Source organism: Diadema setosum, chromosome 13 (genome assembly GCF_964275005.1).
Source record: "Diadema setosum chromosome 13, eeDiaSeto1, whole genome shotgun sequence".
Taxonomy (NCBI): domain Eukaryota; kingdom Metazoa; phylum Echinodermata; class Echinoidea; order Diadematoida; family Diadematidae; genus Diadema; species Diadema setosum.
Genome location: NC_092697.1, coordinates 36,772,096 through 36,785,883, shown reverse-complemented (window position 1 = coordinate 36,785,883; position 13,788 = coordinate 36,772,096). Strand labels below are relative to the sequence as shown.

General features: G+C 38.8%; 2 protein-coding genes across 2 annotated transcripts in view; one reads left to right on the top strand and one right to left on the bottom strand.

Annotated features, from left to right (window-relative positions):
• LOC140237157 (peptidylprolyl isomerase domain and WD repeat-containing protein 1-like) overlaps window positions 1–13,788 on the bottom strand; it is a 68,803-nt gene that overhangs the window by 37,742 nt on the left and 17,273 nt on the right. Inside the window, exons 11-12 of the mRNA XM_072317099.1 lie at window positions 13,192–13,391; window positions 12,450–12,516 (exon numbers count right to left, since the gene is read on the bottom strand). Of these exons, the coding sequence (XP_072173200.1) occupies window positions 12,450–12,516; window positions 13,192–13,391 (267 nt within the window). The remainder of the gene's footprint in view (window positions 1–12,449; window positions 12,517–13,191; window positions 13,392–13,788) is intronic.
• LOC140237254 (uncharacterized) lies at window positions 3,777–5,613 on the top strand. The gene has a single exon (XM_072317199.1). It carries the CDS (start codon window positions 3,856–3,858, stop codon window positions 5,611–5,613), a length of 1,758 nt encoding a protein of 585 aa, XP_072173300.1. The 5' UTR covers window positions 3,777–3,855.

The following is a 13,788-nucleotide window of genomic DNA, read 5'->3' as shown; positions in this document are numbered from 1 at the left end:
GGTATGGTTTATGTGCATTTTTCATTGCATTTATATTGTATTTCCATTATGTCTTCCGGCAGTTGGCTTTGCCTTGATATGTAATATCATATTATTATCATAATTATTGTGTGTGTGTGTGTGTGTGTGTGCGTTTTATGCAACAGTATCTGTATTTTTTTAAGTCAGAAATTGGTTGACATTGTGTCTATTCTTGCATCACGTTGTTGATTTCATATGTTTGTTTATTTGTTTGTTTGTTTGTTTTTTGCTGAAGAGGCCACAGAAAGTCAAGGTTGGTTGAAAATCCTCTGATCCTTTCACTGTGATACTTGACATGATCCAGGAATGCATTCTGTCATTGCATCCATTTAATTTTTGTATTTCCATTTTTATACGTTCTTGAATTTATCATTGAAACAGGAAAGTGTTTGATTATTAAACACAGGATGTGGATGATGCAGTGATGATGCAAGAGAGTATATCAATGAATAGTGTAATAAGTTAGATAATTGTATAAAAATTATATACTTGTATGTCAATAGTGTCTGTCCTAGGAACTTTACAATTATGCAAGGTTAAAATATTACATTGTTATGGTGTATGTAAAATTCTATGTGAATATGTTTCAGTTTCAGTTGTACTTTGTGATGTCTTTGGGTGTACTAATAATTCATTATTTCATGTATATTTGTTGTAGTATACAAATATACTTGGCCTTGAGAGTTTCTTGTTAAAACTATGGGCAGAGGTGACTCCAAACTAGTACTATTCACTGAGGGGCGCAGCCCCGAAGTGAATAGTACTAGTTTGGAGTCACCGAGGCCCATAGTTTTAACAAGAAACTCGAAACTAGGCAAAGTATATTTGTTTTATATTTTGGATCAAAAATTTGAATAAAAAGTGAAAATCATTATAGGCTTAGCCTAACCCCGGGACGCTCCGTGTACACAGTTACACTGCAACACAGCGTGTTGGGGCTGGTCGCAGTTAGGCTTTGCCGCACTGCGGCGGCAGCGCAGCGCCTGCAACACGCAACAGTGCGAGAGACCGGAAATTGAAAAACGTAGCAGCCGTGGCACCGCCAGAGTTGCCCGTCGCATGTATCCAAGCGCTCGTATGGCCGCTGCAAACCTGAACACTAGAATTCGGGACCGGACGAGGACGGACCACGTACACTTGATTGTAAAGAGGGGTGATTGTGACATCATTTTGCAAATAGTATATACTATTTGCAAAATGTCGTCATAAAAGTGACGTCATTTTGCAAATAGTACTTCATGGAGTGTCAAACACACCAACATTCTAAAATAGTTCAAAATACCTATAATCACGTGAAGCTCTTTTAACCAATCAATGGAAGACAAATTTTTGATCCAAAATATAATATCCAATGTATGAAGAATTTCCATTTCGGACAATAAAGGAATCAAACAATCAAGAGCAGCTTTGTCCGAGATTTCACTGCTGTGGGGTGGGTGAACATATTCATCCCTTTGCAAAGTACAATAATCACAATTTGATCACAAGATAAAGAAATATTAAAGCATTACGCAAAAAATTAAATGGCAAGTGAGAAAGTACGGCACTCATCTGGAAAATCCAACATCAAGATTCTACAGAATATTTCACTAACATAAAGGAAAAGTTTTAGTCAATGACAGAAAATGATATACTGTAAAACGAGGAATGTTTGCTTGCATTTTAATTTCGCGAATTTCGCGAGCGGCAACATACGCGAAATTAAAATGCGCAAGAAAGTTCTTGCCCACATACATGTAGTAGGCATAGGATGCCGGTGGCAATTCGCAAAAATTTCATGCTGCGAGAAAGGCCGTTGGCTCCAATTCGTGAAATTTTCATGCCGCGAATATATCACGTTTTACAGCATGCAATCTACTTAGCCAACCAAAATACTTCGTAAAAGTTGTGCTTATTCTTGGAAACGAAGAAACTGGCCCAGACTCCAAACCAGGATGGTGTAACATGAGGAGTATTCAAAGAGAACAGGAATCGTGCGACTGCCCTGTTTTTCTTTCATTCTTTGTTTTGTGCCACACAGTGAATCCTTAATGCTTAATTTCCTCTCTCACAGTTTTCTTTGGCAGTCAAACCAGAAAGGAGAGAAATGGGTACGGAAGTCTTGTGTTATTCTCATTTCTTTTCTTTCTTGCTTGCATTGTAGTTACCCGGTAAATATGCTTGTCATGACATCAGCGAAAAAGTCAGAATTTCATGATTTGAGTAACATTTGTATAAATCATAAGTTTAGTGCTGAAAGTGGGAAAAGGAAAGAAAGTAAGAGATTAACCGGGAAGTTGTCATGGCCATTGTTAAGGCTGCATGGAGGAAAAAAACAAACAAACAAATGCAAGCGGATGCGCTTCTCATATTCCCATCTGGATTTCTTTTTTCTGTAACTTCTTCCTCAGAAAGGAAAGGGAAGGATATCACAGAAAAAAAAAGTAGTTTACTTCACAGAAGCGATGCCGAGAGTAAGAATGGCTGTATGTTTCTGGACAGTCTGCAATTGAGTCTCGTTGCTTCAAATAAATGTCTAGACTTCAATCAGATAACTATCTCCTGCCTTCTGTGTCATCCAGAGTGCTTTAATTGCTGTCATGTACTAATTTTGCTTTGGGACACTGCTGCAACAGTCTGCATTACGAAATTAGTCACATGACACCTACAAGATACACGTGCCCTGCAGCTCACAGTGAGCCTTGGAAATGCATACTCTCTGGAAACTTGTAACAACAGCACAGACGATTTATTGTCACCTGCTCTGGCTGTGAAAGACACCTACTGCAACTTTGACCTTTGTTTTTGGTGGCCGTAGCCATGGAAACCAAGCTGGATACTGCTACTTCAACTGTCACAGCAATTGTGTGCTTACTATTGTGTGTTCAGGCCACCACGCCGGCACCCTCTGGCCATTTCCATGTACAAAGTCAGCAGCAATGTAGATTCAAAGAAACCAGTGTGGGTGTTAAGGTATCCTGTGCACATCTCCATCTGACGTCTGTCCCTTGGAATTTGCCCAACAACACCATCTCGCTTGACTTATCATTCAACAACATCACGCTGCAGCAGAATGATTCCTTTACTAGCTTGCCAATGCTGGAAATTCTCAATTTGCAATGGAATGATATAGCAATTATTAGAAAAGAAATCTTCTGGCCACTGGCAAGCTTAAGGACTCTTATTTTGGGTGAGAATGGTATAGAGTATCTCGAGGCTGCAACATTTCTTTACAACCCTCTCCTAACAAACGTACCACTGGCTTTTAACTGTCTCACAGAAATTCCCACTAGTGCTTTATCAACCCTGTCTTCATTACCAGTGGTAAATTTAGCAAGCAATTCTGTGAGATCTCTAAGCTTTAATGGATTTGAAAAATGGAAACACATACCCAAAATTTCCTTGGAAATAAACAAAATAACTGAAATAAATCCAACTGATTTTCTTCCTCTGCAAAACACAACAGTAGGAATTCTTGATTTGAGGGCAAACCAAATAGAGAGCGTACCTAACCAAGCATTCTTCTACTTGAAGAATGTTAACGCAATCAATCTTGGAGGGAATAACATCTTCTCTTTCGGCATCTGGCCTTTCTTGGGCATGAAAGAAATAAGTACCCTCTACGTTGAGGGTTCATTGATTCATGAGCTCCCCCCAATGAATACTTCTGCAAATCTCTCACTGCCATACCCAAACATTCCTAACCTTTCCCTACGGTATAATTTCTTACAGTCTATCCCAAGTGGTGCCTTGTGGGGCTTTGACAAACTGAAGAGGCTTAACCTCTACGCAAATAAGATTTCTGATATTACAAATGACTCTTTCTGTTGCCTACTATCTCTAACAGACCTTGATATGTCCCAAAATGCATTGTCCTTCATTCCAAAAGGAGCATTCTCTTGTTTGTCTAACCTCCAGCAACTTAATGTGACAGGAAATGTGCTAAAGGTGGTTTCTCCACAGGCTTTTGCAGGCATGAACTCAATAAGGACTTTAGTGCTTGCCAAGAATTTCATTGATGAAGTCCTAGAGGCAGCATGGACCATCCCTACCCTTCAAACACTTGATCTCTCACACAATCTTCTGGACACTCTCAAGAAAAGACGATTCGTTGGTTTGTCAAACCTTCAAGCACTAAATATCTCATTTAATCTTCTCACTATGTTCACTCTGCAGTCCGTTTATGGACTATCAAACCTGCAACAGCTCTATGCCACAAATGAGAAACATTCATATTTGAATGGCATGTTTAAGGCTTTGCCAAAGCTGCAATACTTGGATGTGTCAAACAACCCGATCTCCTGGATGTCCATTGATCAATTCACTCACAATGCTGTCCTTGAAGAGCTGCGAATGGAACGAGGACAGCTACTGGGCAGAGACTTATTTGACAACAGTCAAAACATGTCTATTTTCAGAGGCCTTGCTTCCCTGGGCAAGCTCCGTTTGAAAGGGAACTTTTTGCATCAATTAGATCTTCGTACATTCTCAAACCTTTCCAAACTTTACTACCTGGATATGAGTGAATCACGTATCACTGTTCTTGTCCCTCAAATATTCAAAGATTTACACTCTCTAAAGTTCCTGTATCTGAATGACAACAAGCTACTAGCACTTAATGGGGATGTGTTTCAGGGACTTGGAAGCTTAACAGTACTTCTTATCCAGAATAATTCACTCAGCAAAATTGAGAAGCAGACATTTGCACCTACTCCAGAGCTACGAGCACTGTATTTGCCTGGGAATCATATCAACACCATACTTCCTGGAACCTTCTTTCCGACCACAGATCATTCTCTGTCTATTGACATCTCCAGGAATCCCATCTCCTGCACCTGTGAGTTACAGTGGTTCAGGAACTGGCTTCACACATCCAACATCAGAATTGAACATCCTGATCGGACGCTGTGCTCCAGCGCCTCACTGCAGGTGCTCAAAAACAAGCCTCTACTGTCCTTTGATCCAGGTGACTTCTGTGGTGTGGACACCGCTCTCATCAGTGGAATATCCCTGACAGGAGCGGCTGTATTTTTTCTCGCTGTCCTTGCTTACATCAATCGCTGGTGGCTAAACTACAAATTCTTTCTGCTGAAGCTAGCCTTGTTTGGCTACAAGGAGGTTGAGGAAGATGTGGCAGAGGAGGACTACCGCTACCAGCTCAACGTTATGTTCCATGACAATGATGAGGGGTTTGTGAATGACATCGTGAGACCAGCCTTAATGCAGAGGATGCCCCATCTGCAGCACATCATCTACGGGGACGATGACCTCAACGTAGGGATGTTCTACGTCGATGCCCTCTATCATGCTATTGAGAGCAGCTACAAGTCGGTCCTGTTGATAAGCAATCAATCTGTGAGTGATGCCTGGTTTATGACCAAGCTCCGTATGGCACTGGAGCACTTGAATGAGACCAGACTGGACAAAATCATTCTTCTGTTTCTGGAAGACATTGAGGACGACAACCTGCCCTATCTTGTCAGGCTCTTTCTGAGTAGGAACAGGCCATACTTGTTGTGGACTGATGATGGAGATGGGCAGGAACTGTTCTGGGCCACTTTGGAGAAGAACATGAGGTCTAACAGAGTTCTCAACAATATCATTCCTGTTTGAGATTGAATGGCGTAAACAAACGGCACATGCTGGGCCAAAGTTTGTGGGTAACATGCTTGTAAGTTACAGTGGACTCCAGTTATAACGAAGTCCTTGGGACTGGCATCTTTCTTTCGTTATTATTGAAATTTTGTTACAACCCAACAAATAAACAATAAAAATACATAGAGTGCATAATGTCGGGGCTGAATTTTTTCTTTGTTGTAACCAGAATTTCATTGTTACCGTGTTTGTTATAACTGGAGTGCATCATATCAATCCAGCCGAATAACCTTCAGTTTTTCTTGATTTACCTCCTTTTTCAGACTTGAAATCCAAATCATCTATATTTGGTGATTATTTGTACCTTATAGCTGAGCTTATAAACTTAAAACAGCAGGTAAAGAGGAAAAGAGAAACTACATGCTTGATCCTATTTTACTTTTTGAAAAAGAGTCTGTAGACTTTGTCATAATATAACATGTTGTACTCTCTGCTTTCAGAACATTTGAGTCCAAAATGTACAAAAATAATGATTTCCTTGTACATAACAATGTCATCTGACCAATTTGTTCTAATGTGTATACACTATTCTTCAGAAGAAATCTAAAATCTAATTTGAATGCTGAAAAAATAAAAATATATGCATCTTCTTAACTGTTTTGATATGAGTAAGTTGGCTTCTATCACAAAAACTTGACAAATGAAAGTCTTCTTAAAAGCAATTTGATTGCACACACTAGTCTTGCTTGCTTGATATCAAATGTCTGATTTATTATGATAGTGTGAGCATCTCAAATGCATTGAAGACATTATCTTGTGAATTATCAGAACAATGTATTGTATATGGGCTGCAGAATCTTCGTGTATTTGACCTAAATTGTTAGACCTTCTATGTGTCTAAGAAACAGATTGTTCATTGCTACTGATGTATAAAAATAATGCAATTCATGTCGAGATTCATTCACGAAGATGTAAAGTACAGGGCTGATATTCAATTCAATACTTCAGTCAAAAATTCAAAAATTTGACATACTCTTTCTGACTTCAGTCAAAGACTGAGGCAAAATTGGTAAATTCTAATCACTGATTAAGTAAACATTTGACTGAAAGAACTTCATTCAAGGTAAATACTAAGTTTAAATCTTAAGTTTTCACGTTTTTCATTTCGGCTACATAACTGCTTTATAAGCATGAAGGAAGGCCCCTTACATTAATCATTAGAAGAAAGAAATGAAACAAACCCTGATTAAATTACGCTGTGTCGTGTTGAACAAGGCTTCCTGTATCACCTTCACTACCATCATTGGTCAGTGTAACATTGGTGTGGGGCAGATGAATGAGTTCATTTTTTAAAGAGAACAGTAATCAAGAGTTGATCAGGAGATAAAGACACAAGAAGCATTACTGAGGTTCTTATGTCGCATCACGAAGTTAGGATGTGACAATTGTATGCGGGGTAGGAAAGGTAGCACAATATTTACTTTGACGCTGCAAAACCTACATTGTATAGATGAGCATTACACAAAAATCTAATGCAAAGTGAGCAAGCAAGGTAACCTTTTGGCAAATGTGACATAAGGATTCAAAAGAATATTTTTCTTAACAGGAAGTGAAAGTCTGATAGTTGATGATAGGATACCACTACTGTATGTACAAAATCTATGTAGCCAAGCAAAATACTTCGTAAAAGTTTCACTTATTCTTACTAACAAATGAACCGGCCCAGACTTCTACCCATGCTGGTGTAACATGAGGAGTAAGAGAGCAGAAACAATGTGTCCTGTTTTTCCTCCATTGTTTGTTTTGAGCTGCAGAGTGTTTCATATAATACATACACTGTAATCTCCTCTCTCACAGTTTCCTTTGGCAGTCGAACCAGAAACAAGAGAAATGGGTACGGAAGTCTTGTGTTATTCTTCCCTTTCCTACTTTCTTGCTTACATTGCAGTCAGCTGGTTTCAAAGTCCATGCACAAATCTGGCATGATATTAATGTTTTGGTGAAATTTAAATTAAAAAAAAAATCTACCCACAAAATGTAATAACTCTCTATACAGAGAAAGCTTCCTTATATGGACACTGTCTTAGTGACTTAAGTATGGTTTTTAACCAACTGTGTATTGTGCATTGCATTGCAATTTCCTTGAATCCAAAGAATCTGCTTCATACTTTATTTTTACCTCCGCCAAGGGAGGAGGTTATGTTTTCATTACCGTTGGTTTGTGTGTTTGTGTGTTTGCTCGTTAGTTAGTTAGTTAGTTTGTCCGAGTGCAAAATAACTCAAAAAGTAGTAAACGGATTGGGATGAAACTTGGAGGAAAGGTTGAGAATGACACAAGTAACAAACGATTAACTTTTGGTAGTAATCCGAGAATTTTGGGGGAATTTATGAAGGATTTTTGATATTTTGGCAGGTAGGGTCAAAGAACTTGGGAGTTCAGGCTGCGCGTATTTGAGGTTTGCATGCGTGCACTAAAGTGCGTGCTCTAGTTTCTGCTAGGGCGAGGCGCACCGTGCAGCTAAGGGTTTATGACGTAACAAAGGCTTTGTATTGGGAAATCGGGCGACTTTCAGCACACTATAAACATTTTCAGCATGCCATTACAATTGCCACTGACAATTGTAAATCAGATGCTAAGTTCTCCTCTGTCGGGGTTCCGCAAGGATCAGTTTTTGGCCCAGTTGCCTTCAGCCTTTATATTGCCCCACTATATGACATTATCTGTGCACACAAGCTAAATAGTATGATTTACGCTGATGACACACAAGTATATATTCTGGTAAAGAGGGGTAATCAGTCAGAAGCAATTTTGCAACTCCAAGCCTGTATGGTCGACATAAAACATTGGTCGGTTCACAATGGTCTTAAACTCAATGAAGATAAGACTGAAATTTTGCATTTTACAAGTAAATTCAGGCAATACGGTAGGATTGAAAGCATTTCATTTGATAGCAATTGTATACAGACAGTTGACTCCGCCAGGAACCTTGGTGTAAGACTGGATAAACATATGACATTGTCAGCCCATGTGAATCAGATTTGTAAAACAGCCTCGTTTGCTTTGCGCAAGATTGGAACAATTCGTCCTTTCCTTTCCAAAAAGTCGACAGAGAAACTTGTTCACGCTCACATAATGTCTCGTCTTGATTTCTGTAACGGCATTTTGTATGGTTTACCAAACAATGAAATCCAAAAGTTGCAGAGAATACAAAACTCTGCTGCAAGGTTGGTTACACGTACTCGACTCAATGAACATATAAGTCCAATCCTAAGACAACTGCATTGGCTGCCAGTAAAGCAACGGATTGACTTCAAGATCTTAATCATGGTATTTATGTGTTTGCAAGAATTAGGTCCTACTTACCTCCAACAGCTCATAACAAAATATCGTCCAGCAAGGAATCTTCGCTCTCAGTCCAAACTTCTGTTGCACACCCCCACAATATCAACACAATTTTATGGCGCAAGATCTTTTCAACTGGCAGCAGCAGAGTTATGGAACAAATTACCCACGTATCTTAAGCAAATTAACACAGTAGATGATTTTAAGCGTTTGTTGAAAACATATCTCTTTAACATGTCCGTGGACCAGGTTTAAAGCTAAGCAATGTTTGTCACAGCTCTGTCACTTTTCATCTTGTTCTGCCTCCTCTCTCTCTCACACATGTCTATTTTCCTTATTTCTATTTATTAGTTCCTTTTTTCCTTCAATGCGCATAGAGACATTAATATATTTTTGTGATATGCGCCATATAAATATGGTTTATTATTATAAGTACATATGGGTGGAAATCACTGATATCTCTATTGAAGAACAAGATCAGTGGTAGAAATGAGCTGCATGCTTGGCGGAGGTCTGTGCTATCAGAGTGCTTCTCTAGTTTTGCAATGATCTCAAGAGTTTACTGTCTGTATTCTTCTTATATTGCTCATAATGAGTCCCTAATTCCTCTCGAACCACTGAAGAAAAAAAAGTTCATAAAATCAAGGACCAATATCTCTTGAATATAAGCAATTGATCATTGTAAAGTGTAAAATCATGATATAATTAGCAAAGCATTGTCAGAATTTGACAATTTGACTAATATTTGTATATATATTAAACACTTTTGTACATAGCTTCATAGATAGCTTCATTGTGAAATAAATAATTTGCAATACATACATGCATATTCTATACACAAGCAATAATTGTTTGTTTGTTTTCGCACACATTTGATGGTCCGTTGCATCTTGTAGTATTTGTAACACCCCTTCATTGCCATTTGATCTGCCAACACAATTTCCTATGTCTTTTGCTATACATACAGTGTGCAGTGTAGGCCTCTGACATTTGCATACAATTTGATACTCATCTTCAATTTATACAAAATGTTCCTCACTCAGACAATATACATGTACTTGGATATCTCCCTCACGGCCAGTCAATATCACATTAAAACAATAATAAAAAAAGTTCAGGACTCAAATTGCTATTAAACAAAAGTCAACTGCCGAGGATGACACAGCATTCAGTCAAACCTCTTTATGCTACTTGCAGTCTCATGTTGTTGTAAACAGTTATAATATTTTGGTTTTTCTGATGTGAATTATGCAATACCCACTTATTACACTTCCTCCTGCATGATGGATTTTAATATTGGGGCTGGATTGCTGATCTTCTTTAAAGGGCCCCTGAAATCCAAATGCATTTTGATTTGTGTTGATTTATGATATTTCAGCATCACTTTTGCGGAGAAACGAATATCTAGAAACATTCCATATATTTTTAACGATTTTTTTCTTCTATTTTTCTCCAGGTTACTTGGGAACACCTACAAAAAATCCTTCCAAACCAATATTTTTGAGATGACACCATCTGTCAATCACTGCTAAAGTACTGAAATGTTTAACAAAAGACCTTGGAATGCACCTTCCTCTCGACTAAGCATAACTTGCATGTTTCTGAGATATTAATGTGACTAACAAAAGACATGGCGAGGGAACATGCAAGTTGAGGTCATCTCAAGAATATTGGTTTGGAAGGATTTTTTGTGGGCGTTCCCAAGTAATCTGAAGAAAAATAGAAAAAACAAGGAAAAGTAGAAATTATGCGGTGCGTAATATATGTCCCCGTCGGAAGTAGCATTTTGTAGCAAAATGTACAATACAGGTCAAAAATCAAGGTCAAAGGTCAAAGAAGTCAAAGGTCAAAATTCTGTGTAGAAGTTTTGAAGCCCTCACCTAGTGCCATCACATAAAGCAAACGGAATCGAAATCGGGTTAGAAATGGCGAAGGAGTAGCATTTTGTAGCAAAATGTACAATATAGGTCAAAGGTCAAGGTCAAAGGTCACAACTGAAATTCTGTGTAGAAGTTTCAAAGCTCCCATGTAGTGCTATCATATAAAGCAAACAAAATCAAAATTGGCTCATAAATGACAGAGAAGTAACAAATTGAACATTTTGATCACCTTACGGTGATATACGTGTGTGTCTACCCCTTTGTTCTCCCTTTTGTTAAAATAGACACACAAGCAAAAATTTTAGCCACACAAGCCTGACGGAATAAAGGCCATCTATTGTGCACTATTGTTCTCCTAGCCACACAAGCATACTCTCGTTAGCACGGACAGACGGACGGACGGACGGACAGACAGACGGACGGACGGACACACAGACACACACACGTACGGAGCCCGTTTCATAGTCCCCTGCTCGAACTCGTTCGGCGGGGACAATAAGTATGAATTTACATGTAGGCCACAAATACAGACACTCTCATCTACCTTTTGGAACCTGGTATACCAGGTTCCTGTTTATGAGTTGACACTACAGGAACCTGCCGTACAAAGATCCTGTTTATGAGTTGATGCTACAGGAACCTGCTGTGTGAAGTTCCTGTTCATGAGTTGATGCTACAGGAACAAGTTACAATACTGAGAACTATTTATACTAGCTATATCCTGTTCATCTGTATATTTTTGTATTAGTTGATAGTATACTTTTGGTAGGAATGGGCTTTCATTTCTTTTCTTTTTTTTGTGAGATGAGAAACTACTTAAATATTAAATATGAAAGAGTGTATTCATAAAATAATCCTCTTATAAACTATGAGAGAGCGTAAAATTCTAAGAGAAATTCAAAGCTTACTTGATGAAAATTGGTTTTGAAATGGCTGAGATAGCCCCCCAAAAAGTGGTCCCAATATAAGATGAGATCCACCTTTTATTAGGACCACAACCAAACCTTTAGGTTGTGACTCAGTCATGTTTGTATTGGTAGTTAAAGGTAGTGTATGCAGGCTATTTGTTTACCTGTCCGCATTTGTACGTTGGACATGGCAGTTCCTATCAGTACAAATCTCGAGGGGAACTACAAAACATATTCGTCAGTTTCCAACTGCCGGAAGATAGTGCTAAGTTTGTTCTGCTAGATCCCAAGCACTGTCTCCATGGTACATGTATATGATTGTGCTTGTTGGCTCATAATCCCCTTATATACGCACCACTCACGCAGCCCAGGAATCAGGCCCAACTGGAATGGATTGTTACCGATGAGCTTACATTTTGGCGCGCACATTCATTGACATGCAATCCTATTCTAGCGGGCCTACACTAGGCATGGTTTTCAAATGTACCATGGGTACAGGAAGGGCAGGGGACCAAGATCGATTCAATCAAAGCACCATAATATCTAACGACAGATTCCCTTTAGGAACTCGCTAGTTGTATGAAGTAAATAAATACACACAGGCAGGTATGTGTAGTCTTTATATGTAGGTCTACATGATAGTGATAATGTTGTTGGTCACACTGGCCATAACTCAAGTTTCAAGAAGAAGCTTGAAAGCATACAAAAATGTCAACTTCTCACCTGCGTAGCTGCCATCTGCTCTTCTTTGCTTGGCTTCTCATTAAACACATCTCTTTCTGCCTCATTGCTGTTGGGACAAGAGATGAAATGAGATACAGATAAACATAAGAAGATGAGAAAACTTGATTTTAATTAATTATCTTTTTTCTGTCATATGACAAAAGAATATTGATGCACAGAAGGAAAGGTAGAATGATATTATAGTTTGCTTTTCATTTTCAATGATTAATAAATGTGTTATGACAATAATCAACAATGCTTACAAATAGAGTGTATAACACAGTGTATACTGCAACTGATTGACAAATTGCCATATATCGATCTAAAAAAGCACTGAATTGATCAGTGTTTTACTGGTACTCGCTGTATGATACACAGTTTTAGAACCAGCACAGGCTGTGAGGCGGAAGCTCTGTGGTCTAGTGAATAAGATGCCTGTCTGGTGCTCAGGAGATTGTAGGTTCAAATCCTGCTCGAGTATGCATGTCCATGAGTTATTTTGTCATGTCTACTAAACTAAAAAAACTGATCAACCAAATGCTTCTTTACAATGAATGTCAATGTTGGGTAATTTGTCAATCAGTTGCATAAAAATAAAAAGCTTGACGTAAGAATGTTTGTCAATTTGAACATACTAAGTGTATGTGTTTCTAAGCATGGGGGGGGGGGGGTAGGGAGAGTGGAGCATCAAATCCTCAATTCCAATAAATCCCTACTTTTCCTCCACAACAAGGATTCTCACCTCTTCACATCATCCGGCTCCCTTCTGGAGAAGAGATAAAAGCGATTCTTCTTGAAGGCGCTGCAGACCAGGGTGGGGTCACTTTCCGTTGCCTGGAGACTAGGATTCTCTGATGCCTTCATCTCGATGGTGATGGCTGCCTTGCTCCCGCTTGGCTTGCCCTGGTACAGACTGAGGTGCAGGAATCTCACATTCTCTTGCTGTAGAAAGCACAGAGAAACAAAAATTATAAAAAAGGTTGTACTTTAACCTTAAATCTAACTTACTGAGCTATTTAGCAAGCTTAAATTCCTGGGGGGGGGGGGAGCCATTATGGCCCCCCCCCCCCCCCCCTTCAGATCTCGGCCGTTGATCGCGCGATTGCCGCAAAATTTTGCATGAACATGAAGCCGGATGTAATCTACAAGACTGTTGAGTTAAATTTTCAAAAAATTTGCATTTTCCATTTTAAATGAATTAATTATGCAAATATATGCAAATAACCTCATTTTCGTCTGTAATTGGCTTATGAAAGCTTACGGAATGCTAATTTTTGGTGTAAATATTCCTAGTGACATTCCAAACATTTGTGCATTAAAAAAAAAAAAATTCAGTATC